This window comes from Poecilia formosa, unplaced genomic scaffold, assembly GCF_000485575.1.
Source record: "Poecilia formosa unplaced genomic scaffold, Poecilia_formosa-5.1.2 Scaffold17, whole genome shotgun sequence".
Classification (NCBI taxonomy): Eukaryota; Metazoa; Chordata; class Actinopteri; order Cyprinodontiformes; family Poeciliidae; genus Poecilia; species Poecilia formosa.
Genome location: NW_006799956.1, coordinates 2,790,771 through 2,804,086, shown reverse-complemented (window position 1 = coordinate 2,804,086; position 13,316 = coordinate 2,790,771). Strand labels below are relative to the sequence as shown.

The following is a 13,316-nucleotide window of genomic DNA, read 5'->3' as shown; positions in this document are numbered from 1 at the left end:
CTTCCCTCAGGTCACTTACCGCCTCCAGTTGTTTCTCCGTGTCGTGGATGTGCAAACCGCCCACTCCAGTCACCCCGCCGGCCATTTCGAACAGGTTAAGGGTCGCGTACGTAATCTGGCCCAGCTCCAGCGTCTTCTTTGCAGCCGTTTCCTGAATTTGGTTCCACTGCCTTTCCTGCAGAAACACAAGCGACACCTGAGCTTCTCTCGGAGCGTCTTTAGCTTCCAGGCTACGATGAGGCTGTGATTAGGCGTTCCCGTACCCATATCAGAGCTTCAGAGCGGGCCTTTTCCAGCTCGGTCTGGAGCTGCGACAGGTGGTTGTTCTTTTGCAGCAACAGCAGGTTGTGGTTGTCCTTCAGGCTCTGGCAGGCTTTCTTCTGCTGCTCCATGTGCTCCTGCACCTGAGTCTCCCTCTGGTACAGCTGGTCCCTGATGTAGAGGAGGTTCTCTAAGTAACCCGCGAGTTCGTCCACGTTGGTAAACTGCGAGACACAGAATTAGGGTCACCTGGTGACAAACGGGAGCAAAAATAAATGCGAAGTTCAAAACAAATTTAAGGGTGTGTTCGCACCGGCCCTGTTTAGTCCACTTTAATTGAAATCCAGTTCGTTTGCCCAGAAAGTCCGGTTTGTTTCGGAAGGTGTGAGTGTGCAATCGACCCAAAAAGCAAAACTCCGGCCCGCCTGAAAGCCTTGGTCTCAGTTCGGTTAAAGTGAACTCTGGCGCGGTTTGAATGCATGTCGGACCGGAGAGCGCTCCTAAAGCAGGAAGTGGACTATAGTGGAGGGCATTATGTGTGTAGGAAAAGGACAGATGGGATAGATCCACTATCATGTTGTTGTTGTTTTTTTTTCTCAGATGTCCAAATGGAAAAGTTAAAACAAAAATAAAGTAAAAAAACGAGTCGTGGTTTTAGATTTTTGAAATTTCCACAGTTCAAGTTTTAATCAGAGTTGGGCAGAGAACCCAAAGGTTTTACTCAAGTAAAAGTAAAAAGCTATTTGAAATCAAAGCTACTCAAATACAAAAAATGATGGGATAAGACAGACAAACATAAACTCATGTAAACACTGTGATATTTTAAAGACTAACATTAAAAGATGCAAATCCTTACAGTGGACTCTCCACACTCGTTACCTACAGATGCACCTATTCACACATTTGTCTGTTGAACGTAACTCTAAATTATTTGTAAAAAACCCACTTTTTCACAGATTTTTGTGTACATCTTTAAAATGTGAAAGTGCTGCTTGACATGCTATTGGCTGTATCTCCGGATATCGAAGAGCTCCTGCAGTGATGCCAGGATGGTTTCCACCCAATGCATTAATCAAAAATAAGAAATTCAGGCAAAGGAAATACTTTTTCAACTATTAGTTTTTCTAAGTTAGAGCTTATTAATCTAATCCTTACACTGCGTAACGTACAGTATACTTGTTAGAGGATGGTAGAGATGACATGTGGTGTTAACTGAACCGTCACTTGATCTTCAAATGTCTCAGCAGGTTTAACATGCAGAAAACAGCATCAAAACCGCAAAAACCCGATGTCTGACTTCAGCATAAATTGCTTGCGTGTGTTTCTGTCTTCTGCATTTTTGGTTAAAATGTGTTTGTTATCTTTTTCTGATCAGTCCTAGCTTTTAGGGCTAACATTTTGAAAATATGGAAGATGTACTGAATATGTGGAGGATTCAACAGAGTTGCCAGATGAAGGGACAATCTTGGAGATGTTGGTGAAAACCTGCGGGATGCTGTAATGTCTTTGTCAGGTCTTTTTTCTTTTTAACTTCACTTGGACTGTTTCAACTGAACTTGTGTCCTTTTTTTTCTCGTCATTTCTACTAATGAATTAAAAGAAAACTGCGCCACACGTCGGGTCACTTCCGTACTTTTGTTAGTTTGAGCACGCGCTCCAAGAACTCCCTGTAGGGTATGTATTTGAGGGTCTGAAGCTGCATCTCCTGCTTCCTCTTCTTCAGCTCCTCACACTCCTCCTTCAGCCGCTGTATTTCCGCCTCCTTCTCCAACGCCTCCTTCATCTCCTTCTCAGCCATCAACCTGTCGGATTCCGTTTCTTCGTCCTGGAGCAGAATGACGGATTTACTCAGTGCCATAGACAATCGCGTAAACAATTTGTGCGTTTTTGGACATTTATGGAGACATAAGATCAGCATGAAACATACTCAGAAATTTAAGTAGTGTAATCCAAAACCTAAAGCTGAAGATGTAGTTTGAAAAGTGATTTCTGGTGAGAAAAATTTAAGGACATCCCTACATTTATTCCCACTCATCATTTGAGGAAGGCTTGTTTCAAATTCAGACATTTAGTTTGGTGTGGTGCTGACTGTTGCGCACCAAAGGAAAGAGCTGTCAGTGCCGTTATAATGGGTTTAAAGAAGTCTCAAGGAACTTCAGGTAAGCCACTCCACTGTACAGAACATAGTCTACAAGTGGAGGAGATTCTATACAACCGCCAGCATGTCAAGGTCTGGTTCATCAAAGAGTAGGATGCAAGAAAGGAATAAAGCCTAATGGCGTGTTCACGCCAATCGTCTACGTGGAGGCGCGTCAAGAGCTTGTCGTGGCATGTTTCGTGCGTTTAGCATGGAGCAGTCTGAAGCGTTTGGAGCGTTGGACGAGGCAAGCACATCCAACACCTTCGATAAATAGGCCAGCAATGGAAAACAAGAGCGAGAGCGATTTTGACGCTTCTGACGCACCTCCACATAGACTTTGAATGTAAACCAGATGCGCCCGATGCACGAAACGCTAGGTGTACAGCAAAATGTCAAGCATCTGCATTCAAAGGGCACATGCGTCGAACTTGAAGCGTCAGATGCGTTTTTGACGCGCGTAACGCGTTTGGTGTGAACACACCATAAGAAAAAAATGAAATGAAGCCTGGGAAAATGAAAAGAAAAGTCATTTTTGTCTTTTTTGGCTGTGTGTAGTTAGGCTATGCGCATGTCTCTTTTAGACAGTCCGTAGCCACGTGACTTCACCCCATCCAGACTTCACAAGAAGTGAAAGAGATGGTCGAGAAAACGGAAGAATTTTCAAATGTTGTTTGGCAACATTTTGTAGGACTGCCTGGCTGAAGTTTGGAGAACGCTGCCGTTACGTAGTGCTCGTCTCACGGCGCTACCCAACGCAGTCAAAGGTGGAATATAACAATACTCCCATTTACTGTTTTTGAGGTGAACTGCTCAACATATCATAATATAGAATTTACGCCGTATCGCCGAGCCCAACCTGAAGGCCAAACTGAAGTCTGACAGATTGAGTCGAAGCTCCAATCTTCATCTCACAGAGGTGCTTTTGGGTGAATTGAAACAAGCCGTACAAACAGGAGACGCCTGTAAAAAAAATCCTATAGTTGAAAGTGAAGACTGGACTAACTATCCTCAAACAGATGTCTGGTGGATGGCAATAGGAAGTATCTTACAGAAATGACTGTAGTTAAAAAGGAAAATGACTAGTTTGTCAAGGAGGAGCATGTCCTATCTTTATTCCCCAGCTGGTAAACAAATGTTTGTTGAGATCTTTCTTTTCAGAGAAAAAACAGGATTAAACATTTATATGTGAGCACACTTTAATATAAAAATGAATATTTAGCAGTGTTCAATAATGTCTTACAGAATGTCAAACTTGAAAACTTGATAAACATGTTTGTGTGTGTGTGTGTGTGTGTGTGTATGTGTGTGTGTGATTTTTGGAAGTACCCGAAAAAACATTTCCAGCTTGAAGCGTTGCTCACGTGCTTCCTTTGCGATTTGCTTCAGCTCCTCATTACGGCGATGTAGATCAATCAAATACTGCCACAAAACAAACAAACAAAAAAAACAACAAACAAACATTAACAAAACAGATATTCAGTTATAGTCATATGAGTCATACAATATGAGTTTTGACATGGCATACAATGAAAACATTATGATTCTAGATATAAAGAAGTAAACAAACAGAGCTGGATGTTTAAAAAATTAGGATTACATAAATGGAAAATGTTACATCATAAAAAATAAACAGTTCTAACTTATGCCTTGGTGGCTAAGATATCTAAGCCTAAGGCTAAGTTTAAACCAAATGTTTTGTCTGGCCTGAGACAGCATTAAAATCCATCCCACTGGAACGTTTCACAAAGCACCAACTGTGTTTTGCATAATCTCTGCTACAGCATAATTCTGCCCAGATTTGAGCTTCCTGTTGTGTTTTTAACATAAACCTCTCCTTGTGATCTATTTCAGCAATCAATTGAGCTGTGCAGGTGTTTTAAACTGAACCAACAAGAAAGGCGGTATAAGAGAGAGAGAGAGAGAGAGAGAGAGAGAGAAATTGCTTTTATTTATTTCTAAACATCTGGTCAAAGGTTTGAACAAATCTAGTCAAATCTGTCTCTCCTGCTTCATGGTCTTGTTAAGGTCGTGATCGAGGTCAGCGGTCTGCAACCGGCAGCTCCAAAGTCACTTGTGGGTCGTAATAACTCAAACATAATTACAAACACTATCTCTGTGTTTTTTGGGAAACCCTCTGCATCACATTCACTTTTTATTAGGTCACAAGCTGACTTTCAACATTTCAGAAATGTAGGATTCAAGGGAAATGCATCACATAAAACATTTTTTATCTAATTTTTCTGTCTTCTAAAATCTAAAAGCAGCAGTGAAAAAAACTTTTTATTGATTCAAGTAATACAAGAAAGGGCTGTGAGCAAATTTCATTTGGTAAGACACTGAAACGGGTTTTTGGATGGTAAAGGGTTTTGGTCCCTGGTTTAGTCGTCAAATCTGAAACCACACTAAAGGCGCTTTCGCACTGTACGGAACGGAACGGTTCCGAGCGTGTTCGCGTTACAACTTGCGACCGGTTCCACCCGGCCCCATGGAACCACAAGAGCTGTGGTTCCAATCGTACCGGCCAAGCGGTTCTGCTTAGAACCAGCAGCTGATTGGCCGCTGGTTGTTATGGAGTCAGACGTTGATTTTCCGTTGACAGCTGGCTCTCACTACTATATTTTGTAAAGAGTGCTCTTTGTAATATTTTTTATTAAATTGGCAGTTATCAACCAACCAACTCAAACCACATTGTTTAGTTTTAAAAATAATGACGTCCTGCACCGCTTCGATGGCGCCCTCAGTGCAATGCGAACATAACAGGGCTGGAACCGTTCCGTTCCGTACCGTACCGTTCCGTACCGTACAGTACCGTACAGTGCGAAAGCGCCTTAAGACAACAAAACTGTAAAAAAAAAAAATGCTAATGTTTTGAGTTTTCGCAAACTAAATTATGAAAATCACAAACCGTGTTTTAGAAAATTTGAAGTGACGTGAAGTAGAATAACCAATTCTGTCTGATGTAGTGAACAAACAAAACAGACCGTCCCAAACCTGTTTCCGCTCATGGGCCTTCTGCTTGAGCTGCTCCCGATCTCTTTCCATCTGCCTCAGCTCCATCTGCGCTGCTATAAATTCCCGTCCTGTCATCGCGACTTTGACAGTCGGCTTAATCTTCCTGCAAACACAAACATAGAACAAACGTGTTGTCCACGACGGACCGGATCGGACCGGGTTCGGCTGAACTTCGCATGGGGTTCGGGGGAGGCGGGGAGGAGAACTTACGGACAAACCTTCCGGTCGCTGGTCATCTTGGAAAACATTTTTGCTCCGTTTCCCGTCGGCCTCCAGATGTTTTGTTTTTTTATTTTGTTTTGTTTTGTTTTTTCCTGAATGTAATTCGCTTCTACAGTAAACTCTCGTCGTTTCTATGGTAACGCGTCGCTTTCTTTTACGGGCGCAAACTGACGTTTGTTTTGAAGGGAAACAGTGTTATGTATGGAAGCCTGAGAGTGCCATCTGTAGGTGTCTCAGACATGTATCTCCTGAAATTACCACCAAACCTTAGAGAACTTCTTGCATTTTTTTGTTGTTGCAAAAATGACTTTATAATCTACAGTAAGAGAATATTCAAGTTTTAATATAATTAATTTATTTGTTTATTGATGGACAATTATAATTTTTTCTTGCAAATTTATGACTTTCTGATAGCAGAAAGTCATATTTTTTTTCTTGAATAGGTTTTTGAAATGTAGCCACATTATTATTTCTTTTATCTACGGTGCAACAAACATGCCGTTGCTAATACTCCCTTGTAAAAGACGGACATTTTATGTCAAGATGTGCAAAGCTAGCAGAGACATACCACCAATAAACATTTGTCTCTGTAAATTAAGTGAAAGATGGTTCAAATATTAAGTTATTAGTTTTTATGTGACAAAACATGAAAACATTTAGGAAGTGTGAACTCGCTTGGAAGGTATGCCGACTTAGACATTGTAAATAGTTCACAGCATTGCTAAAACCTCTAACCATGTCATATTTAGTTTCTTTACTTAGACTGGAAATAAACAACCGTCTCATTCTGGAGGACATAAGAAACAATGTCATTGTAGTCTCCAGCTGAAAATAAAGCACTGTTCCTTTGTCGTAAATAATTACCTTTAATGTATTCTGGAACATTTGCCAACAACCTTCCAGACAGAAAACCCGATCCACATGCTTGCCCGCCTTTCAGTGCTTTTATTGAGAATTTCTAAAGCTGGGGCAAAGATCAGAAAATCCTGAAATTTTGTGCATGTAAGAAAATCTGTTTTTGATGTAGCCTGTTGTCAGTCGGCAGTCAGGCAGCAGACACACTGGAGCTTTTTCTGCTCCCACGAAAGAATGATAAATCTGTCAAACACGACCTCAGCTATTATAGTTTACGGAGATCTGCAAATCCAGCCTGGGTCATTTCCAGTTCGGTTATATAACGATTGGAAAACGTAAAAGGTAAAGGTAATTTTATTTATATAGTGCATTTTCAGCAACAAGGCAATACAAAGTGCTTTGCAGGAATTAAAAGAAAATACAAACTAAATAACAAACCAAAGAAAAGAGCAAAAGAAGAAAAAGCTAAAGTAAGTATCCTCTGGTCTAATTCCTTTTCTGGGTTGCAATAATAGGAGTCTCTCTGCATCTAAATAGTGAGTACAGTTTCTAAAATATGAGCTAAAGAGTGACGAATAAACTAGAATCTCTGGATTCCAAGTTTGTTCTAATTCATGGAAAACTACCTCTCTACGGTATATGCATACATACATATATATGGGATAAAAGGTGGAAATCATAGAATCAGGAGCATTCAAGGTCTGTTCTGAGGCTCATTCATCAGCGGTGCAGAGAAAACGAGACTTCATTATTCAAATAGAAACCGATTTGGTCAAAGACCTTTTGATTTTCATTGTACTGTGAACTGAATTTATATTTTATTGATGAAATCCCATGTGTGAAACTCAAAAAAGGTAGTGTATAAAAACATAACTTTATTGCTGTGTGTACATTGGGTTTTGCAGCTTGGAAACTTCAAGTTTATTTTATTGTCTAAAATCACAAATGAATTAATCTGTAGATCTTTCATGTTGTCCAGGGCAACCTGCCATTTGTCCCGGAGATGACTCGTCCATGAAAACCCCAGGAATACTGAGCGTGCACTGGAAACAGCTGGATGCACAGAGCTCATACACAAACAGGAAGATCATACAAAAAAGGTAAAAATAAAAAAAGAAGATCTAAATCAGTCAGTTACAGATATAAAAGTGACAGGTTAAAAGTATTCATACAAATTTAACATATCCATGTCCTTCAGTTGTTGGATTATAGAGAAATCAACAAAGAATCTTCTCCCAACTAGTTTGTGTTTGCTAAAAACTTAAATATGCCTCATACCTTGGAGTAAAGCTCTTGCACATTTTGACTTTTTTTTTTTTTAATGAAGCCACATCTTATAAATAGCAGGAGGTCAAACTGCTTGTGGGAAAAGTAAAATGGGCATCTCACATATGTAAGATCCTCGCTGCAGTTCATGCTAAAACAGTCGCTGAGGGGAGCCAACATGGCCGCACTCCGCCCACGAACATCACGCACAACACGTAGGGCAGCAAGTGCCCAGAGTCAAATCATCAGAGTTTTAATAATCATTGTAGCGACATGTCAAGAATAAAAATATGCAAAGCAAATTGAAAGATTCAGTACAAAAAGTAGGATTTAGGAAAAAGACAAAGGACTCTTGTCTCTCTGCTCAAAGTGCAGGAGCGATGCTTTATTACACTAAGACATATATATGTAAAATGTAACAACACAGGAACCTATTAGGTTGCCAANTAGAAAAAAATAAAAATGAAAGTAATAAAAACATGTTAAACACCTGAACAGAGAGATGTTCATACAGAGCTAAAGCATTGTCTTAGAGGAGATCAGCAGACTTCACTCGCCATTTCGTGTTAAAGTAGCAAACTAAAAACTCAAAAAATGGTTATCAGATGTTAAGCATCTTGTTTGTAAAAACAGCCAGGGGGACGAACCGAATCTACTCTTCTTCCAATCAGAGTGAGCCGATCCAAAGGGGACATTGGGAGCTGAAGAGTATTCCGCAAAGTGATTTTGTGACTTGCCTTCACACACGTAAACTAAATTCACAGCCATTTTTTTCTTTCCAAAACGGGTTTCTCACACCCTAAAAAGTTTCGATATTATTTGGTCAATATCCTTATTTTATTGTGACTAACCTGGTTCACTCTTTGTGTTTGAGATCAAACAATGCAATTACTATTGGTGCAGCAAAGGAAATAGTGGTGCCATCTATTGGCAGACCCGTGCAATTACTTTGCACCACATTCTTATCAAACCAGCGTAAAAGAGCTCCAAGCTACAGAGAAAAGACATCAGAAACGTTGCACCGATCCACAGTTTCCCCTAGGGATGTGATTTTCAGTTTGTGTTGAGTCTGAAATTCCTAAAATATGACCACTGTGACTTTATGAATAAAAACAACTGCTCAGCAGTGAACAGCAGCTAAGAAACGCCTCATGGTTGCTTTTTTTTGTTGTTGTTGGAAATGGTAATAAAAACCGGATTGGATCAGTTACAGCGCTGACTGAGTCTAAAGTGCCGGTCAAGTCTCATCGCTTCTTCCTTGGTTGTTGTTCGGCGCTCTCATCACGATGAGACATTGTTAATAATACGCAGAAATGCACCCGGGGGGACGAATGAATGCATGCTCTGCTTTAATGAAGACAAATGAGATCCTGTCGAAGACCTGACTGCTTGTGTAACCCCTGTCATTAGTGAACAAATGTGCCTGGAAACAAAGACAGATGAAAATGAAGAAGACTTCATGGATAAATGCTACACAAAGGTATTGGGTTTTGAGTAAAGGTTGACTAACCTCGTGAGGGTTCAGTTCATCTCAGCAGGGCTGTTCTGTTTCGATGGCTGCCTCCCCCTGGACATGAGCAAAATGCTATTTAGCAAAAAACATTAATCTGAAAAGGTTGCATTTATTTATTATTTAATTATTTTTTATCTTATTTGCAGTATATTTAGAAATAGCCGTCTAAGAAACTCAACTGTACGGAGCCCCCTTGATGACATGGGGGATTTTTTCTTTCTTTTTTTTTTTGTTTTGCATTTCCACGCAATCATTTTCCATTCCCTAGCAATAATGTATTTAGCAGTCATGCATCATCTTGATTACTGAAAGTCTTTCTGCTACAATGCCATGTTTTTGAAAGTTTTTTTTTCACATACAAAATGTCCCATCCACACTCTGAAACCTAAACATGGCAGAATTGTCCTGCGAGAAAGGAAGAAAGATCCAAATTATTGACTTTTTTGAGTTATATTCACAGGGTAGTATCGGCCTTCTGACAGTTTTGTTGTGTTTGTTTGTCTGAGTGGTTAATAAAGGCCAGTCTCATCTCCACCGAAAGACATCACACAAACACGAAGAAGCAGCTAATAGATGGATTTTTAATAAGAGTTAATAATGTATAAACACAGGAATCTTTCAATTTGCACCTCACAAACTATTCTCTTAAGGTACGTACACTGTTGTTAGGATCAGGATTCTGTGAGCGGCACTTTGTTGGTTTTTCCTTGTGTTTGTCATTTAGTAGTAGAGTGTTAAATTAGTACTATCACTGTTGCTACGTCGTCTCGCAAAGTATAAGAGCTGTGCTTGTTTAAACTTTTAAGAAAGTTTTGTAAAGATATTTTGGCAAAAAAAAAAATCTAGATGCTGCTCCTGTATTTTAATCCTAGTCTTGGCAGTAGCATACTCCCGTACTATTGGAACAAATCCAAACGATTGCAATACGATTCTTGTTATCCCTGTGTTAGATGGTTGTTTAATAATAACCTTATTGTCTGCCGATGTGCTACAATGCAAAAGAAATAAGCAATGATTTCTGTTGGAGATGAATGACCTTTCTGCAGACGGTGGCTGTTCGTATAACCTGCGGAGCAGCCTTCTGTGGGCTACTGTCTTTATCGGACCTCATCATTCTCTGGCTTCATTGACGATGTAGGGAATGGTGCGGTCAGAACCTAAAGATATCCACATAGATGCTGCTTATCTGTTGTATGTCTTCCATACTCTTCGTAATCTGTTTCATAAGATCAGAGAGAGAACAGAGTTGAACTTTATGCAAAATAGTTGCCAACCAGCAACAATAAAATCATGATATTTGCATTACTCAAAAGAAGTCTCTTGAAATAGAAAAAAAAAAAAAAAAAAACTTGCACACTAATATATCTTTGGCTTTTATAGAAACCGTAATGTTCACAAAAATATTGTGCAAGGTGTTTATGTGAATGAGGTTTGGACGTTAAGTTTTGCAATATGCAGCACTTTTCAGGACGTTTCCATGGAGACTTACCATAAATTTCTTGTTTGTGATTAATAAAAGCATTTCTTTTATTAACACCCAGATATCCCTGAAATCCACTTGTTGCCTGTTAATAGTTGTGATCTGCTTAGTGTCCGGATTTATTGTGCTTACATTCCCCTGCCAGAGTACCATTCCACTCAACAACATAGCAGAAACAACCAACAGGCTCCAACATTAAGTTTACCTTTCATGAGTTTACATAACACAACTTTTAGAGACTGTTGGATCTAATAACGTAACAGGCTAAATGTAGCCACAAGTTCAGTGACTAACACCTGAATACCAATGTCACGTTTAGACAAAAACATACAAAAGGCTTTAAATAGCATGAGAACCCCAACAACGAGTTCCACTTTAAAGAAAACAATGCAAAATACGAATTCAAAAATGAATTTAATGAAATTATAAAGAACTTTAGGAAGAGTAGAAGCTTAACCATGACGAATAACCCACACACACAAGTCGGGATTACCGGTGTGGCCATCCTGGCTTCGGATCTCACCCACAGGTGGCAACACTTAAAGTAACCAGACGTATTATAACTTTCTGTAACTTCTTTCCTCTCTTCATGCTACAACAAGATGGAGCACACCAAGACAACATTAGTCCCACAGATTAATGTTGCGCTGTCAAAAAGAAGCCTTGCGTCAGTAGCCATGTTCCCACCAACATTTTTTTTTTAATTAAGTATCGCATAGAAGAGGTTGATAGAAATGACATAATTCAAAATAATTTTCTCAATTTCTAAGTCCAAACCTCTGGTCCAGAGCAGAGGCCTGTCTGCCAGGTGTGGCTGGTGAGAGGCACTCCAGGCTGGGATGGGAGCAGTGGTTGGAGGCGTGGGTTCAAATCCCACTTCTGACATGTTTGCTTTAAGTGGACTGAGAAAGTGCATCATGGAGCAAAGAGATCTTTAACACATCTGTGAGATGTCAGGATGGCCGAGTGGTCTAAGGCGCTGCGTTTAGGCCGCAGTCTCCCCTGGAGGCGTGGGTTCGAATCCCACTTCTGACATACTTGCTTTAATTTAAGAATGAACAAGTCTCAGTGTCTTGATGCAGGGTCTGCCAACAACTGTGGGAGATGTTCAGTGGTTCTCAAAAACTCAACACATTTACTTACACTGGTGGCATGGGAGCAAAGCGAACACAACTTGCTTTGCGGAAAATGTGTTAACTTTTGCCCGTCACTATGAGCAAACGTTTGGCATAGTCCTTAGTGAATTGTCGAGTGTTCTTTGCCCTTCAAGCATACCGCACACAAAGGCATCTCACCATCTGGTGAAGGAAGTCAGGATGGCCGAGTGGTCTAAGGCGCTGCGTTTAGGCCGCAGTCTCCCCTGGAGGCGTGGGTTCAACTCCCACTTCTGACACATTTGCTTGCGTTTAAGAAAGTGGGTCTGTGCCTTACCAGAGGCATGAAACTCTGAAAAATTAAGTCTAAGTGTCCAGCTGAGAGAGAAAAATGGACTCTCTCCATTTTTCTGAAATGTGTGGTTAATGCTAGTTTGCAGCCTCTACCTCTAGTTTGCTACAGCCATGTGGAATGTCATTATCTGCCAAAATCACACTTTGTGTATCCTGGTTGATTCGCTCAAAACCAGCTGATGGAACCCCACCTAATTTGCATTTTCTTATTTTACGACATTTTAAAAGTTTGCACAAAAGTCCCATGACCATTGGATGGAAAAACAGCTAGTTGGTGGTTCAATGACTTGTCTCTATAGTTGTTTTCCTGTAGGTTTAGGCTGCTGGAGGACATATTGACTTCTTTTTTCTCACTCTGCTCACTCTGCTACATTTTCCTACTACTCTCCCATTTTGCATTATTGATGGATTAATTATCACTTTTCCAGTTATTTTAAGAGCCCATCCTTCAAAATAATCTTTATTAGCAGTTGCTTTTATTATTTCAGACATTACATTGAACCAATTAGGTTTCTTCATAAACATCAAACTGTAGACATGTACTGCCTTACAAATAAATGTTGTGACTGTAGACTTGAAAACTGTCTCATAATGTTTCTGTTTAGCTGCGTTTCTCTCCTAGATGAAGCCATGAAAGAAGTTGCTACTGACGTTAACGTTTTACTTTTTTTTTTTAGCATAGAAAGTACTGCTGAATTGGCGCTTCTGTGTTTATTTTTTATTTTTTTTATGTTCTGTTTAGTCAAAGCCCCAGTTTGAATATGAATCTACGCAATGGAATTTATTTGGAGATTTTTTTTTTTAGTCAGAAGCTAGTTTTATTTCACACACACGGTGCTATGACTGTGTTGCTATAACACAGATTATTTTCAGAGGCATGTGCGTGATGCTTAGCAAAACTGCATATAATTTAACTGTGTAATAAAAGTGGAGGCATTGGATATTAAATGTTTTGAATATATTCTGACATGTCAGAGTGTTGGATCTCTGTTTATGTGCTGAGCTGCTTTACGATTGGCAAATATTTCGTCAAACGTTGCAACAAAACCAATAAAATCAGTTGGTCTTTGTCGTCTCCACTTGCCTTCACACACTCACTCAGTTGAGGTTTTGAACGTT

General features: G+C 39.9%; 1 protein-coding gene and 2 non-coding genes across 3 annotated transcripts in view; 2 read left to right on the top strand and 1 right to left on the bottom strand.

The window, feature by feature from the left end:
* LOC103134496 (coiled-coil domain-containing protein 42 homolog) overlaps window positions 1–5,764 on the bottom strand; it is a 6,314-nt gene extending 550 nt beyond the window's left edge. The window contains exons 1-6 of the mRNA XM_007546762.2: window positions 5,624–5,764; window positions 5,393–5,516; window positions 3,728–3,820; window positions 1,895–2,086; window positions 264–485; window positions 20–175 (exon numbers count right to left, since the gene is read on the bottom strand). Coding sequence (XP_007546824.1) covers window positions 20–175; window positions 264–485; window positions 1,895–2,086; window positions 3,728–3,820; window positions 5,393–5,516; window positions 5,624–5,661 — 825 coding nt within the window. The 5' untranslated portion in view covers window positions 5,662–5,764. The remainder of the gene's footprint in view (window positions 1–19; window positions 176–263; window positions 486–1,894; window positions 2,087–3,727; window positions 3,821–5,392; window positions 5,517–5,623) is intronic.
* Window positions 5,765–11,701: 5,937 nt separating this feature from the next.
* Window positions 11,702–11,784, top strand: trnal-uag (transfer RNA leucine (anticodon UAG)). Its single transcript has one exon. It is a non-coding gene; the product is annotated as a tRNA-Leu (tRNA).
* Window positions 11,785–12,059: 275 nt separating this feature from the next.
* trnal-uag (transfer RNA leucine (anticodon UAG)) lies at window positions 12,060–12,142 on the top strand. Its single transcript has one exon. It is a non-coding gene; the product is annotated as a tRNA-Leu (tRNA).
* Window positions 12,143–13,316: the final 1,174 nt, after the last annotated feature.